We start from the raw sequence: 17,891 nt of genomic DNA, 5'->3' as shown, positions 1-17,891 counted from the left end.
AATTATTCCTAGTGACTTTGCCACAGAACCAGAGGAGAATGCTGCGATTGACGGGGATACTGGGCAATATATACTCCCAAATAGGAGCACAAGGGGTGTTCCACTAAAGAGATACAGTCCAAAGCTTGTCTCGAAGATGAGTAGATATTCAGTGGCAAATCTGGCTAAAGCTAATTTGACAGAAATAGCGAGGGCATTCTCGGCTGCCTTGTATGATGAAGAAGAGCTTCCCAGAACTACCGAGAAAGCAATGAGAATTCCACATTGGAGGGAGGCAGTGATTGTAGAGATGAAGGCACTAATGAAGAACAAGACATGGGAAGTGTGTCTGAGACCCGAGGGATCGAGATTAGAGGGATGTCGTTGAGTATTCACAATCAAGAGAAGGCCGAATGGATCGATTGAACGCTATAAAGCGAGGTTGGTAGCAAAAGGTTACACGCAAACCTATGGAGTTGATTATGCGGAGACCTTCTCACCAGTGGCGAAGATGAGCACTATCCGCGTGCTATTCTCTATTGCTGCAACGAAGAATTGGCCACTACATCAGTTTGATGTGACTAATGCCTTCCTGCATAGCGAGCTTACCAAACCAATCATATGGAGGTCCCACCCGGATTTGATGGAGAGTTCAAGGAAGGAGAGGTTTGTAAACTAAAAAAGACGCTCTATGGTTTGAAGCAGTCACCAAGGGCATGGTTTGAACAGTTTACTGAGGTAATGAAGAAATACTGAGGTAATGAAGCAGTCACCAAGGGCAGAGTAATTCAGATCACACTCTATTTCTCAAGAAGAGGTGATGAAAGATCACCTGCCTGATCATTTATGTAGATGATATGATTCTCACTGGGGATGATGGAGAGGAAATAAGTCAGTTGAGAAAGAATCTTTTTACCGAGTTTGAGATGAAAGACTTGGGTCTCTTAAAATATTTTCTGGGAATTGAAGTAATGCGGTCCAAGAAGGGAATATTTATAAGTCAGAGGAAGTATGTTTTGGATCTCTTGGCGGAAACTGGAATACTGGACTGTAAGCCTGCAGAGACTCCAATGGTGCAGAATCACGGCCTTCGACTGACAGAAGGAGCTGAACTTACACACCAGACTAGATACCAACGTCTCGTGGGTAAGCTTATCTACCTTTCTCATACGAGGCCAGACATTGCCTATACAGTGGGGGTAATTAGTCAATTCATGCATAAGCCTCAAGGCGATCACTAGGAAGCGGCCTTGTGAATTGTGCGATATCTAAAGGGGACTCCTGGGCATGGAGTTTTGTTCTAGAATCATGGAAACTTGGAGGTACATGGGTTCACTGATGCAGATTGGGATGGAAACCCAAATGATCGGAAGTCGAATGCAGGATACTTCACCTTTGTGGGGGGAAATCTTGTAACTTGGCGGAGTAAAAAGCAAAAGGTGGTAGCTCTGTTGAGTGCCGAAGCGGAGTTTCGTGGAATTAAGAGTGGATTGACTGAGATCCTTTGGCTGAAGAAGTTGATGACAGAACTTGGATTGATGTCTAAAGAGCCGTGTAGACTCTTTTGTAACATCAAAGCGACGATCAGTATATCTGAAAATCCAGTGCAACACGATCGAACAAAGCATGTAGACCGCCACTTCATCAAGGAAAACATAGAAGCAAAAGTGATAGACCTTCCCTTTGTTCAATCAGAAGATCAGTTAGCAGATATTCTCACTAGAAGCTTCCATAGAGTATTGAGCAAGTAAAAAATTGGTGATCCCATTGTTTAACTTGATTGTAATTATTCTTTTCCTGATTTGTAGCTAGGGTAAATCTTACCTTATGTAATTAACCCTAAACCTATTTAGGCGTGTACTCCCCTTCACAGTTACATAAGTTGAATGAACATATATATGAAACCAATATCCAAAACTTTGATTAATTTTGAGCTTTATTTTAAAATAATACTAGTACTATTTCGGTTTTTAAATTAAAATTCAGTATCATATGGGCATATCTCATATATCTTAGACAAAAGGCCCAGATTTATATCAGCTATCGAATATGTAGATGTTGGGGTGTGTTAAGGTCCTTCGCGGCTTTTCAGTCCAATGTTCTTTTTAATCACAACCCTTGGATCCTTGAATTGGATGGTTGTGATGATCTGCATTATTTGATGAAAAATTTGCATTATTAGTCGGTGTGCATTATTCAACTGAAAATCTGCATTATTACACTATAATGGTGCATTATTAGTCGGTGTGCATTATTCAACTGAAAATCTGCATTATTAAATGACACGTGACATCAATCTAACCGCCGGATGACAAAATCGTGGGGCTGAGATTAAAAAGAACAATAGAATAAAAGATAAAAAAGGAAATGAATACATCCCTGTATATGTTAGTAGTAACGTCTATAATTAATGTGGGCTAATTTAGAAGGATAGGTCATGAGGTACTTCGTCCATCTTAAATATTCGATATAATCTTCGGTCTTCACTAGAAGTTGCTTCGACATCTGAAAACTTCTATTCACTGGTGATCTTGTTGCTTATGGAGTATTAATGACATTAATTCTGTAATTTAAATAGAAATCAAAATTTGACCTGTTCATTTTTTTATAAATTTAAATAATAAATGACCAATGAACTTTGGGTTTTACATAATTTATAATGTCAATAATGATTTTTAGGTATTATAATTAAAATAAATAGTCTATAAAATAAAATAAATAATGCTTACTTGGATGAAATGAATGTGATGCTAATGAATGGTACGCTATGCAGCTTTAGATATGCAAACATATTTAAGCTTCATGGATATCAACATCAATTTTTTGGATAATCTTAATAAAAAACAAACTAAGAGAGAAATACTACTTCGGTGATTAGCTAGTTAGTTAAAGTTTGCACTTCTCCCCCTTAAAACTAAAAGCAACCCTTTCTTACCGAAAGCAACAAATTAGTGTGTATTTCAAATTGTATATATTTTCAATTCATACCCTATAGATGCTCCAATAATTTTCTCACTCAATATTAAACACATATTTTAATTATTAAAAGACGAGAGATTTAAGATGATTTCACTCATAACACATTAACAATTAACATGAGGTGCGTGTAGGGCCGTATGATTCATCACTATTAGTTTAATTAAACACTATTGAATTTAATTAACATCAATCTCCTAATCACTCCCCAATTAGCATTTCGACTAATTATTAATTGATTTTTAAGTCATAATATATAGAATCCTATTGTGACGCATTAGGCAAAATTGTAAAAACTGGAAAAACAAGTCTCGCTTTTTGCCATTTATATTTTGAGTTTTGATCAAGTATTTGTCTTGTCCTCCTCTTTTTATTCTTGTAGTTTTATAAATTGAAATAAGTATATTATTGAGGCTTTGAATTGTAGATTTCGACTGGACATGGCATCAAGCAGGGCATACATGTTCATAATACATAATAATTTAATACTTATATTGGAAAATGACCACATATATTCATTTTATGAGAACACAACATTTAATTGAAATTCCAATTATAATCCAGCCACTACATGATGGACACGTATCAATATACAAATAGAAAGAAACCACTCCACTTCACTGCCACTGCCACGTCACCAAATTGCCCTTTAGGCCTACTGAAGAGTGCACAATATACCAATTGCGATTGTGATTCCACAAACATTATTTTATGCATTGCATCTAATCTCCCACATGACAATCACTATATTTTACAAAATTCTTTGGTAGTAGTATTGTTTATTATTTCTAGGGCTTTGTACTGGATCTCTTTAATTATTTACAGCTGCATGTAAATCAGATTTGTTTTTTTTCGTTCATACCTAAGTCACCAAAATTTTAAATCTTCATCAATATTCATATTGTTTATCTCCATTCCCCCCCCCCCTTTAATCTAACGTAACAAAAGCTAGATAATATTTGAAGTCGACTAATGTGCGAAGGGATTCGTCACTATTACTTTATTTTTCATTATTTTATTCAGTTATAAGATAAAAGAATAATAGTCGCATTTATTGAGAATATTTTTCTATTTTTGCCATACAATTTCTAACCACATTTCTTTGTCACTAGTAGTAGTATTTTAAAGTACAGCCATTTTTTTTGTTTTATAACCAGACATTTATAACAGTTTTAATGACCAATTCCCTTGCAGATTTAAAGAGTCCGTCTAACTGGAAATTATCGACCCAATGATTTAAAGTCGTTTCATACCTAAAATAAATAATACATCCCCTTACATTTAGTTAAACCTAAATTTATTTTCTTCTAATATGTTAGGAATTCCAAGAAACAAATTTATGAATTTAAAAAAATGATCATACTGGATATATATTTTTCGAGTAGTAAAAAAATCTTGACTTACAGTATATTGCTATAAATAAAAAAGTTTGTCATTATTAAAACATTTTATAAAAATAAGCAAAAAACAAAGGGTGGATGAGTGACGCTTCAAGAGCGCGTAACCAAATATCTGACGAGAGAGAGAGAGAGAGGGAGAGGAAAAAGGCGCACTCTTTCTCTACCGTTGAGCACTCCCGGTAGAAAAGTCCTGATTTTGTCCTTATAATCGAAGCCTCTGCTCGCTCACAGCAAATCTATACGTACCTATAGTCTGCCTATAGCAAGCTCAGCCATCTTTGTGGTGCGCGCGAGATCTTTGTGTGCTCACTTGGTTATATGACTCCTTTGTGGTTTTAGGTGAGGGCTTCGCCTTTATTCTTCGATTTTCGTAACCTTTTCATCTGGAAATTTTAATTATGAAACACGAAGGGTGTCAATTTTTGTGTTGATTTTTAAGATTATTCATTTATTTTACTTTTTTATTGCGTGGAGTTTCTGAATTGGTAGTGGATTGAGGCTCTCTTTCCCTTTGTGTTTTTTGGGTTATGATTATGTTTTTCTTGACGGCCTTCTGGTTTTTTATTATTGAGATTGTTATGATATGAAGTTGATTTGTAAGGTGTTTTGAGTTGACAAGAGTTGAATTTTGGGATCTATGGGGGAAGATGGAATGTGCATGGTGGATTTCTGCATGCTGGTTAAGTTCATGGGGCAAAATTCATAGCGCGCAAGACTGACTACGGAAGAATTGCAATTGAAACTAGTAGTAAAACATCACACATTCTAAGAGCCAGTCAATCAGTGGAATTGTTTTTGTTCGATAGATACATAGCCCATGGGATGAGATGCAAAGAAACTTAGTGATGCATGGTTGATCAAAATACCACTTTGCTAAAAGTAAATGATTTGTTAGACTTCATTCACTCTTACTTTCTTTATGATGGGGCTGTTTTTAAAATGACCTTGGTTGCTTCTACATCTTCCTCTATTGATTATGAGAACCAAGATGTATGATTTAGTTTTTAGTTATGTTAAAGAGTTATGTTCTTTAAGATTACATGACACTATATGTTTCAGTTTGCCTCAGTTGATTACATGGAAGAAACACTGCTCACAGTGTTATGGCTTCAGATATAAAAACAACTCTGATTGTACTTGCATGCATGAGAGTTATCATAGGAGTGACTTTGACAGAATTCAACCAGGCACATATCCATTTTTATATGTGAACCTTGTAGCAAGTTATGCTTGCTTCTATCCTCGTAATATCCAAGAACAGCTCTGGTGAAAATATAATAAGCTTTTTTCTCTATAGCATATAGAGCATTATCAATGCCAGTGTTAAGGTATTCTCACTTATGGTTGCATTGCATTTTTCCATTGTAGAAGTAGGTTTTATGCTGCAATATGTAATTAGATGTTTAATCTATGCGAAAGTTTGTGCCTTATCTCACTAGTGATAAAAATTTTGCCTTGCTGCTGTCACATGTTTTAGCATATACAAGCCACAATGTTAATTGCAAACTATGCATTTGTGTTTTATGTTACACAGGGGCCTGGAGAAACTGAGCTTGGTTGTTATAATGTAAATTTAACTTTTTGAGGATCATATCAACCAAGAATGGGAACAAAGCCAGCTTTATCTGTTCAAAGACCAGGTGCTGGGCAACTTGGTAACTGTGGGGCATCTGGAGCTTTATCTTCTTCTTTGTCTGTGCTTTTGACTTCTGAAGATGGAAAGTACTCCAACTTTCCTGACTCCCATCAGGGTTCCATGGAGAGGAGGGTTTTCAACCAGCATCCTCCACCAGTCATTTCACCATTGCCTTCCAGCGACGGGGTTGTTGGACATATGTTTTCTTCATCTTCAGGATTTTCTAGTGATCTTCAATATTCATCTATTCCGCAACAAGAAAAACATCCATCACAACCCCCTTTCATTTCCCAATCTATAAATAGCAGTTCTGCCACTTTAGTGCAGCATTCTACTGGTTCTGGATTTCTCCAATCGACTGCATCAAGCCATTCTAACAGGGATAATATGAACACTTGGAGTACAGATGCTCCACCTGATTTTTTCAATTTTCAGAATAGTCAACCTAACGGTAGCAACAGTTTTGCTCTTGAGGTACCACCAGAGGATCTTGGTAAACCAGGTGAGTGGCAAGATTGGGCTGATGAACTCATTACTGATAATGATCCTTTGACATCTGATTGGAATGAGATTCTTGCTGATGCAAGTAATGTGGATCCAGAGCTAAAGGTTTAGACCATTCATCTATGCACGAATGATGACTCTTTTTGTTGCCTCTTTTGTTCCCCTCTAACCTCTTCTTTCTTTCTATCTTTCGTAGTTATTGCGTCAAATGTCAAATCAGTCAACATGTATGCCAATGCTACCCCAAGTATCCCAGCAGCCTATTGCTACGTATAAGGACATAAGCAGTGCTACTGGGCAATCATCATCCACAAACTCAGCTCAAGCCAAGCAGCGCATGCGTTGGACTCCCGAACTTCATGAGGCCTTTGTGGAGGCTGTCAACAAACTCGGTGGAAGCGAAAGTAGGTGACCTTGCTTCGCGTCCGAAGAATGCTTACAGATCCATGAGTCTGAAAATAACCCTATTGCTCCACTTTTGATTGCAGGGGCTACTCCCAAGGGTGTCCTGAAAATAATGAAAGTTGAGAGCTTGACAATCTATCATGTTAAAAGCCATCTGCAGGTATGCACATTATTGTAGACCTACTTCTATCATGATACAAATCGAATGTTCTTTGCTAAATGTGTGATTTGTTTGTTAACTGCAGAAGTACCGTACAGCTAGATATAAACCTGAGAGCACAGAAGGTGTGTGGCAAGTTATGCAATTTATCTCTTCACTCTTCACTCTTCACTCTTCACTCTTCATTTGTTTGAAAAAGGGGTTTTAAAGCTGTACTCGATTATTATGTTGCCAGTTACTGCTATATAACATAAATGCATGTAGCTCGTACAAATGCATTTTTATTGGCAAACTGTTTTAGATGCACTTTTGCTTTCTTTCTGTGCTGCACTTATCCCTTGGCATGGATAGGTGGATACTAGCCTTCTGTTTTTCTTGTGCCTTCTCTCTCCATGTCAAATAGATTACTTACAAATTAAAAATTGCAGACATGTTTAGTGGGTCTGTATGTGTGGTAATTGCAACATTAAAATTTTGAAGACCGCACCATGGTGGAATTGAACCTGTAACCTTTGGCCTCATGCACCATTGCACTAACCGCTCTATTTCTAGGCCAACACACCACTAAAATTCCATAGTTTTATGTCATCAACGCGTCATAGTTACATGACAAGTTTTTCCTACTTTTTTTTAATTACGTTCTTTTTCTTTTCCTTGGTTGCATATTTATAAGTTGTCGTCACCTTAAAATGGTTGAAGAGACCTCTGGTATACTTGATGCGCCATACGATTCGCACATTATCAGTTGTGTAGTTTTGCATAAAATAAAAGACATGCTTTCTCTTGCAGAATCTTTGGAGAGAGAAACTTCAATTGAAGAACTTTCATCTCTCGACTTGAAAACGTAAGTTTACTTCCCTTTGTTGGGTCCTTACATCTGAGATGGATATATTTTCTTTTGTGTAATGCATGTTGTTCTTGAGGGGAATAGAAACTTGGATTAGTATGTAGTCACCAAATTCACAGGCTAGTCCCCTATTTGATAATAACTGAATAAGTTTATCTGGCTGGCTAGTCACCAAATTCACAGGCTAGAAACTTGGTCGCTCTCTTCATTGATTTAGAAGGGTACCCATCACATGCTGCCCTTTCCAGACCCTTGCCTCCTGGCTGGCTATCCAGCTGTGCCGCCAAGTATGAAGTATGGTTTTCTTATGAACCACAAAACAGGGGAAATAAGTTCAGGGGTGAGGGTATACCCCAATATATAAGTTGGTCTAGAATCCCTTTCCATATGGGAGGGCAGTCCACCTGTAATAGCCATATGAATCTTATTTTTATTTTTTATTTTTTCCCTTGTTTGATTCAGTTCTACTGCTGACTTTTTTTTATACAAACTGAAGACATATTTGTTAATGCAAATAGAATTAGATACAGAGGGATGAGGGATCCCAAAACAGAACACATATGAGATTAAAGAACACTAGTCAAGAGTATAATAGCATCAGATTCAGAGAAATATTTACGACTGTTGCCCTGCCCTTATACATACACAAGCCACAACTCATGCCTCTTGTATTCTGTGTTTAATTACTGTTGATCTTTTGTACAAAACCTACCTCAATCACTTTATAGGTTTATGTGTTTAGTTGAAGATGTGTATCAATAATTTGACTAACCTGTAACAGCAGGACTGCAAGTAGGATTCTGGTTATGCTATTAAAGTTTGTGAAAGGATAACACTATATGTTTTGGACATTAGAAAAATTCAAAACTAGGGAACCACCACAAACAATTAATGTATAAAAATGCAGTAGGGATTCAGCATGAGCTTCAGATAGCTCTTCCACATGGTACTCCAATCAAAGAACATGGCGTTCTCATTTTATATTCTGAATAATCACTGAAAATGGAAAGGAAGTAACTCTGCAAACTCCAGAGAGCCTCACCATTTTAAAAATAAATTACTTTCCTCTTTCATGATCTTACATATTTTGTTTCGAGAGGATTACTAGTCTGTGAACTATGAATCATTCTTGTTTTTGTTCACATAAATTGCAAGCGTTGGTTTCAAGATTTAAATTAAGACAGCACTTACAAGCAATCTGGATCTGGCACAATGCATGAAATATTGACATATTTTATAAAAAATCATGTACTGCCTTAGATCAATGTTGAGAGGCTTTATACCTTTATGTTTTCTGGCTGATTATTGTGCTCCATGAACATTATGGATCAGGGGTATTGAGATCACTGAAGCTCTGCGGTTGCAGATGGAAGTACAAAAGAGACTTCATGAACAACTTGAGGTATGGCGTGTTGATTTGTGAAAATTTTGCAAGAGACCGCTAGGCACCAGCTTAGTGAGCCTGTGTAGTATTTCCTCGTCAACATGCCCAAACTAGTGGCACACTTTAATCGAACTCTATATGCATTTGCTAGTTTCAGAAAATGGGAAACAAGCAGAATATAATGCTGATTGCTGATATGGCCTTTGTATATCTGTATCCATTGGACGTGTAATAAAATATGCAAAGTGTCACTATATATGTATATACTGGAGGCTATACTAGTCTTCTCGTACTATTCTGACACTGGTTATTATTTTTTGCAGATCCAGAGAAATCTACAGCTACGAATTGAAGAACAAGGAAAGTACCTTCAGATGATGTTTGAGAAGCAGTGCAAATCAGGGCCAGAGTGGGTCAAGGGGGATTCATCTACCAGCGAGGACCCTCTCAAAGAGTTAAAGAATGCATATCAAAATTCACCTACCAAAGATAATACAGGAGTCGAAACTGATAAAAGTAATACGAGAGGTGACTTGGCTAATATTCCCTCCAGATCAGGAGAAGATAGTCAGATACTGGGAGAGAAACAAGAACTGTCTAACACCGAAGTTATTGAGAATTCCAGTGCGGAAGTTGAGGAGCAACCATCAAAGCGTGCAAAAGTGCACGATTAGGCTCCATGTTATCTTCTAGATGCTAGCGGGACCAAGTTGATAAACAAAAGACCAGTCCCTAGGGGAAAGCTCTCTGGTTTAACGAAGCTTTGTGTGCATTGCCTCATCGTCTCAAAATATACTTTTGAGGGTATCTCAAACTGATTGTCGTAGAGGGTCCTTGTAGATTTTTCAGTTTTTTCACCTCAGACACTAGCAATGAGGAATTTTTCTCGGGAGCCGGAGGCACTCAAACTATGTTTCAGAGCTCTGAGACGTGTAAGCTTATTATGTCGTAGTGATTTTAAGCCATGATTTAGTAATATGGTTTCTGTAAATATGAAGTTTCTTTGAACATGTCAACTGCCAGACAACTCTGTTAGTTGAGTTGAGTTTGCTTAGAAATTTTTGTCTTTGGGCATGAGAGTTTAATTAATGATGTCAATCCAACCTAACACTGACGCAATATATCGGAGGAAGGTTGGAATCAAGGATTTATGGCATGAAATTTGTTTAGAGCCCAATTGATTTGAATCACATAACAAAAACCTTATAGTGTGTGTGTTTGTTGCCGATATTGAGTGTCATTCAAGATACTGTAGGAGACCTTTGCTTTGTTTGAGATGAAAATCGTTGCTTGCAAAATGCCCAACAACCACAAAACAACTTAAAAAACAGAGAAATAAAATATTGACACAATAGGTTTCAAAAGAATATTAAAAAAAGCTGGTAGTAGTAGTAGTAGTGTGATGGAGAATTTCATTTTATGCTTAATAATAAAGAAAAATCTCTATCATAAGGAAAATAAGATACTACTTGCTATCAGGTGTGGGATCCAGAAGTTGGCGTTATTGATGCCTAAACCAAAACAATACTAGTAATAAACAGAGAGAAAAATCGAATTAAATAAATATTTTTTATTTAATCACATTCCTCACTTCAATTTCAGTAATAGTGTAGTGTAATACAAATATACATTTCTATAACACACATTTGAGTTGAAGAGTCTACAAGGATGGTCACATGATATTTTAGAGGCAAATATGAATATGATGTTTCTTTCCCAGAGTGACAGAAAGAAGAGCAATTAGCAAGCAATCTCTCTCTCTCTTTTCTCTCTCTCTCACACACACACACCTAACTTATCTTCCAACCAATGCCGACTCCCCACCAAGAAGCTGGTACGTACACACACTCAGCATTCTCCCCATTGTGAAAATAGGAATATATATTTCTTGAATACTCTCACTTCAATCCCTCCCCATCCCATCTCACAACTTGTTTCATTTCTAGCCATGGCTGGCCTCTACACTGGCTCCCATGGCCGCCACGAGGTAACTCGCTTTCTTTCTTCTTCTTATTCTTCAGCATCCTTTTTTTGGGGGGTGATGCTAATATGCATGCATAACAGGACGATGGTGTGGTTCAAACTCATGCAAACGCGACGTTGAAAAGCAAAACTTGTAATATATGCGGAGATGAGATAGATTTGAAGGAGAATGGGGAGATGTTTGTCGCGTGCCATGTTTGTGGATTTCCGGTTTGCCAGCCTTGCTACGACTACGAGAGGGCTGAGGGACAGCAGAGCTGCCCTCAGTGCCACACGCGCTACAAGCGCCACAAAGGTTCGTCTGTGTTTCATCCAGTCAAGATCGAATCAAATTCATATTTAATGAAACTTAATAATTTATGATGATTCATGTTTGGATCTAAATATTAAACCCAATCGTTAGGTTGTCGTCGGGTTGAAGGTGATGAAGACGATGCTGAGGATGACTTTGAAGATGATTTCCAGCTCAAGAATCCCACCCATCAACCTTCGGTAATTCATTCTCACTTTGCATTTCATTTCTATAACGCTAATTATTTGTAAATGAGTTTCAGCTTTCATTAGTATACAAAGATTGAAGAGAGAAAATACGTCTAACAACATCCCTTTTTACTTGGTTTTTTAACAATAAATTCAGATACGTCATTCTATTCTTCAAATTGAAGAGATAGTACTAATGCATCTTTTTTTTGTCGATTACATGTTTTTATAAGATTTCTAAAAACAAAAAAACTCTTAAATTTTACTTCTAATCTTCGGTGTTTATTGGTTCAGAAAATTTCAAAAAGATACATAAGGCTGCATTTGGAACACAAAATTGGAATTGAATTGGAATTCAAATTCTATGGAATTGAATTGGATGGAATTCAATTCTAATTCAATTCCAAATCATATGTTTGATAAAATGAAGTAATTGATATGGAATTGAATTTGAAGAATTTATGCATACACACTATATACAAAATATACTCACATTACACAAAATACACACACTACACAAATTACACACATTTCACATACTTCACACACTACACGTATTTCACACACTACACAAATTACACACATTTCCCACATTTCACACACTTCACGCACTGCACACACTACACACATTTCACACACTACACACATCTCGCACACTACACGCATTACACACATTTCACACACTTCACGCACTACACACATTTCACACACTACACGCATTTCCCACATAACACACACTACATGCATTTCTCACACTTCAACCTTTCACATATTTCAAGCATCCAATTTTTGGAAATTTTTTTGTTTTTAGATTATTTTCGATCCGCATGAACCATATCGAAAAATTAAAATTTTCAAAAAGTACACACTGCACACACCATACAAAAAATACACACAATTCACACTCTACACAAAATACACACACTGCACACAATATACACACTACACACATTGCATACACTATAAACAAAATACACATTGTTCACACACTATACAAAAAAAAACTTCACACATTGCACACTCTTCACACATGCTACGCATAAAATAAACATATTACATGCACTATACTCAAAGTATACATACTACACACATTACACACAAAACACACACTACACACATTTTACACAAAATACACACATTATACATAAAATAACACACTATACACACACTATCACAAGCTGAAATTCAAATTTCGTTCAATTTTTTAGGTTTTTGGTTACTTCAGTTTAAACTTTTTGAAAATTTTAATTTTTCGAGTTGGTTTGGTTCGGATTGAAAAAAATCTAAAAACAAAAAAAAATTCAAAAATTAGATGCTTGAGATGCATGTAGTGTGTGAAATGTGTGTAGTGTGTGAAGTGTGTGAAATGTGTGTAGTGTGTGAAATGTGTAGAGTTTGTGTAGTGTGTGAAATGTATGATATGTGTGTAGTGTGTAGTGCGTGTAGTGCATGTAGTGTGTGAAATGTGTGTAGTGTGTGAAATGTGTGCAGTGCGTGAAATGTGTGCAGTGTGTGAAATGTGTGAAATGCGTGTAGTGCGTGTAGTGCATGTAGTGTGTGAAATGTGTGTAGTGTGTGAAATGTGTGCAGTGCGTGAAATGTGTGCAGTGTGTGAAATGTGTGAAATGCGTGTAGTGCGTGAATTGTGTACAGTGTGTGAAATGTGTGAAGTGCGTGTAGTGTGTGAAATGTGTGAAGTGTGTGAAATGTGTGTAGTGTGTGAAATGTATGTAGTGTGTGAAATGTGTGTAGTGTGTGAAGTGTGTGGAGTTTGTGTAGTGTGTGAAATATGTGTAGTGTGTGTTGTGGATATATAGTGAATTTATTTAATTTTATGACTATTTAGAATTCAAATTTGCTACTTTTGATATGAAATTCAAATTGTGGAATTGAAAGATTTGGAATTGTGATGCCAAACGATTTGTGGTGCCAAACAATTTGGAATTGAAGGCTCCAATTCCAATTCTACACCTCCAATTCCATGCTCCCAAACACACCCTTAACAGAAATTAAACAGTTAAAAATAAGAAAATTCTAAAATAGAGATGGCAGAAGTAATTTCGTAGCGGATCAATAACATTTTGCAATCACAGAAACATAATGTTAATGGCGATTACAGTCACCACGAAATTCATATCAATGGAGGAGCCATTCCTTCCATCGCAGGGAGCGGTAATTATACTTAAAAACCCCTTTTCCCCAGAATCGCTGCATTAATTTGCTGAGCACATGTATACTATACGTATACAGTTACAAGGAAAGATTTCGACGGTGAAAAGGAAGCTTACACCCCTGAGGAATGGAAGGAGAGGGTGGAGAAATGGAAGACCAGACAAGAGAAGAGAGGCCTCGTTACCAAACCTGAAGATGGAGGAAATGATCAAGACGATGACGATTACTTTCGGTATTGATTTTTAAACCTATTTATTGTTTCGAGTCGAATTATTACTACTTTTTTATGCTCAAATTCTGATATATTTGCCAATTGTTTGTTATTTCTCAATCAGTGTGGCTGAAGCTCGCCAACCGTTATGGCGGAAAGTCCCAATTCCTTCACGGCTAATCAGCCCCTACCGCATTGTGATCGTTATACGTTTGGTCATCCTGTGTTTCTTCTTCCATTTTAGAATCTTGACCCCAGCTTATGATGCATTCCCCCTGTGGCTTATATCTGTGATCTGTGAGATATGGTTTGGTGTGTCTTGGATTCTTGATCAATTCCCTAAATGGCTCCCTATTACCCGGGAGACCTACCTCGATCGCCTCGCCTTGAGGTTTGAGCGTGAGGGAGAGCCTAGCAAGCTCCTCCCGGTTGATTTCTTTGTCAGTTCAGTGGATCCTCTTAAGGAGCCTCCCATTATAACAGCAAACACCGTGCTTTCAATCTTGTCTGTTGACTATCCGGTGGAGAAGGTGAGTTGCTATGTGTCTGATGATGGCGCATCCATGCTTCTGTTTGACGCATTGGCTGAGACTGCTGAGTTCGCGAGGAGATGGGTGCCCTTCTGCAAGAAGTATAGCATTGAGCCAAGGGCACCTGAGTTCTACTTCTCCGAAAAGATTGACTACCTCAAGGATAAGGTTCAACCTACTTTTGTGAAGGATCGTAGGGCCATGAAGGTAAGTCATGCAAATTTGTGTCTTCTCTTATCATTTGATGGATCGGTCTTCATGTGTGTTTAACTGTTTCAGAGAGAATATGAAGAGTTCAAAGTAAGAATAAATGCCTTGGTGTCTAAGGCTCAGAAGAAACCAGAAGAAGGATGGGTTATGCAAGATGGCACGCCATGGCCAGGGAACAACACTCGTGATCACCCTGGCATGATTCAGGTACAAACCTACTGTTATGAAATAAATGTATCCTGGAATGATGCTTATGTTCTATATCAACTGGTTGATTTATAATTGGGAATTCTTGTGATCCTGGTATAGTGTAAGTGACAGAGAAGCTTTTTCTGTTGCAGGTCTATTTGGGAGCTGAAGGTGCACTTGATATCGAAGGCAAGGAACTACCACGGCTAGTGTATGTGTCACGTGAGAAACGCCCAGGCTATCAGCACCACAAGAAGGCTGGGGCAATGAATGCACTGGTAAGTGGCAGCTATACAAACATCTCGCTGCAGTTTTCACTTAGTGCGACATTCATGTGGCTGACGTTTGGGAACTTTTATATGCGCAACCAACAGATTCGAGTTTCTGCAGTGCTTACTAATGCACCATTCATGTTGAACTTGGATTGTGATCACTACGTCAACAACAGCAAGGCTGTCCGGGAAGCTATGTGCTTTTTGATGGATCCCCAAGTTGGGAAGAAGCTCTGCTATGTCCAATTTCCACAGAGGTTTGATGGAATTGATCGCCATGATAGATATGCTAACCGCAATGTTGTCTTCTTTGATGTAAGTTGTGTAGTATATAGTGGCATTTTCATGCATTTTGAATGTTAATAAGAACTACATTTGCACTCACTTTTTTCTTAATCCATATTGTTTTTGATCTGAACATCTAAATTCTGATACTACAAAATGCCATTTTACAGATCAACATGAAAGGCCTTGATGGCATCCAAGGACCTGTATATGTTGGAACTGGGTGTGTCTTTAACAGGCAGGCATTGTATGGCTATGACCCACCAGCATCTGAGAAGCGGGCCAAGATGACTTGTGACTGTTGGCCAAAATGGTGCTGCTGCTGTTGTGGTGGATCACGGAAGCCAAAGTCTAAGAAGAAGGGACTTAAGGCTCTGCTTGGTCTGGGAGGACTGTATAACAAGAAGAAGAAAATGATGGGTAAACAGTACACAAGGAAAGCATCTGGTCCAGCTTTTGATCTTGAGGAAATCGAAGAAGGTTTTGAAGGATATGATGACTTGGAAAAATCATCACTTATGTCCCAAAAGAATTTTGAGAAAAGGTTTGGAATGTCACCAGTTTTCATCGCATCGACTCTAATGGAGGACGGTGGTCGGCCTGAGGGGAGTAGCCCAACTGCACTCATCAAAGAAGCCATTCATGTTATTAGTTGTGGGTATGAAGAAAAAACTGAATGGGGTAAAGAGGTAAGTCGAAACACTAAGCCATTGCAAGGTCATTCTGGTGGAGTCAATGAACTTTATTTTACTTGATACTTCAGTGAAACCTATTGCCTGCACCATTGCTGTAATGTTAATTTTAAACTGCGCTTATATCTACATGTTAATAATACCTTTTAAACTCGTCTGATCAACAGCTTGGATGGATTTATGGTTCGATTACGGAAGACATTTTGACAGGATTCAAAATGCACTGTAGAGGATGGAGGTCTGTGTACTGCACACCCAAGAGAGCGGCTTTCAAGGGATCAGCTCCAATCAATCTGTCCGATAGGTTGCACCAAGTTCTTAGATGGGCTCTTGGTTCTGTTGAAATCTTTCTTAGTCGTCATTGTCCACTTTGGTATGGTTATGGAGGAAAGCTCAAATGGCTTGAAAGGCTTGCTTATATCAACACCATCGTGTACCCATTCACTTCCATTGCTCTAGTGGCCTACTGTACACTGCCAGCAGTGTGTCTCCTTACTGGAAAATTTATTGTTCCAACTGTAAGTATCATCAACCTCAAAAAATCACATCACAATATATTTAAATTACTTGATTTGTTAAATTTTTTTGGAATTCATACCTAAAAATTTGTACTTAGAGCATAAAGCTTTTGTTATTGGTAACGGAGACTGTTGCTGATATGTTCTTTATACTTCATGCAGCTGAACAACCTGGCCAGCATATGGTTTATTGCACTTTTTATGTCCATCATAGCAACAGGTGTACTTGAGCTCCGATGGAGTGGAGTTAGCATTGAGGATTGGTGGCGCAATGAACAATTTTGGGTCATTGGTGGTGTCTCAGCTCATCTCTTTGCAGTTTTCCAAGGTCTTCTCAAGGTCCTTGCAGGAGTTGATACAAACTTCACAGTCACATCAAAAACAGCAGATGATTCTGAGTTCGGGGAGCTCTACCTCTTCAAATGGACAACTCTTCTTATTCCACCAACAACGTTAATCATCATAAATATAGTTGGTGTAGTGGCGGGAATTTCTGGTGCGATTAACAACGGCTATGGCTCATGGGGTCCTCTCTTTGGGAAGCTCTTCTTTGCCTTTTGGGTTATTGTTCATCTCTACCCATTCCTCAAGGGATTGATGGGAAGGCAAAACAGGACTCCGACGATCGTGGTTCTTTGGTCAATTCTTCTAGCTTCAATCTTCTCCCTTGTTTGGGTCCGAATCGATCCTTTCTTGCCCAAACAAACTGGCCCCATCCTCAAACAATGTGGGGTGGATTGCTAGCCCCATCATACAACAAGCTGTCCTATTACTCTCATCCTTTTTGCTCGTTGTGTCATCAACATTAGTGAAACCAATATGCTTTGATCTCCGAGAAGAAGTGTTTCACATCTTCCCATTTTTTACTCCTTGGATGATGTAAATCAATTGTCAATTTCATCTACTTCAATGCTGGATTTTAATGCAACTATTGCTCCATTCTTACTCATAGTTTCACAAAATTATCTCATAATTCTGATTTAGAGTTTCTTTTGGTTGTCTTCTTCAGTAAATCAGTTGTATCTTATTCGTCTTACACGTCATAAAATAGAATCTAA

The 17,891-nt window shown here is 37.8% G+C and overlaps 2 protein-coding genes and 1 long non-coding RNA gene across 4 annotated transcripts; 2 read left to right on the top strand and 1 right to left on the bottom strand.

Annotated features, from left to right (window-relative positions):
• The first annotated feature begins 4,448 nt into the window (after positions 1-4,448).
• Positions 4,449-10,349, top strand: LOC121798642 (protein PHOSPHATE STARVATION RESPONSE 1-like). The gene is made up of 8 exons (XM_042197740.1): positions 4,449-4,694; positions 5,890-6,600; positions 6,692-6,899; positions 6,984-7,060; positions 7,146-7,185; positions 7,850-7,904; positions 9,240-9,309; positions 9,615-10,349. The coding sequence occupies exons 2-8, from the start codon at positions 5,959-5,961 to the stop codon at positions 9,963-9,965; spliced, it is 1,443 nt and encodes a 480-aa protein (XP_042053674.1). The 5' UTR covers positions 4,449-4,694; positions 5,890-5,958; the 3' UTR covers positions 9,966-10,349.
• Positions 7,844-9,797, bottom strand: LOC121798643. 2 transcript variants are annotated; one of them, XR_006050080.1, is made up of 3 exons: positions 9,660-9,797; positions 9,191-9,369; positions 7,844-8,311 (listed from the first exon to the last, which is right to left on the bottom strand). It is a non-coding gene; the product is annotated as an uncharacterized LOC121798643 (long non-coding RNA). The 2 variants fall into 2 exon arrangements; XR_006050079.1 differs by having other exon boundaries at positions 7,844-9,369.
• A 782-nt stretch (positions 10,350-11,131) lies between the features above and the next one.
• On the top strand, positions 11,132-17,778 carry LOC121798641 (cellulose synthase A catalytic subunit 7 [UDP-forming]-like). Its single transcript, XM_042197739.1, has 12 exons — positions 11,132-11,278; positions 11,356-11,569; positions 11,678-11,766; positions 13,848-13,926; positions 14,005-14,158; positions 14,262-14,874; positions 14,947-15,084; positions 15,219-15,344; positions 15,441-15,653; positions 15,794-16,312; positions 16,483-16,833; positions 16,996-17,778. Exons 1-12 carry the CDS (start codon positions 11,240-11,242, stop codon positions 17,575-17,577), a joined length of 3,117 nt encoding a protein of 1,038 aa, XP_042053673.1. The 5' UTR covers positions 11,132-11,239; the 3' UTR covers positions 17,578-17,778.
• The last annotated feature ends 113 nt before the right edge of the window (positions 17,779-17,891 follow it).

The sequence above is a fragment of the Salvia splendens genome, chromosome 4 (assembly GCF_004379255.2).
Source record: "Salvia splendens isolate huo1 chromosome 4, SspV2, whole genome shotgun sequence".
In the NCBI taxonomy this organism is placed as follows: Eukaryota; Viridiplantae; Streptophyta; class Magnoliopsida; order Lamiales; family Lamiaceae; genus Salvia; species Salvia splendens.
This window is presented reverse-complemented; position numbering and strand designations above follow the sequence as displayed.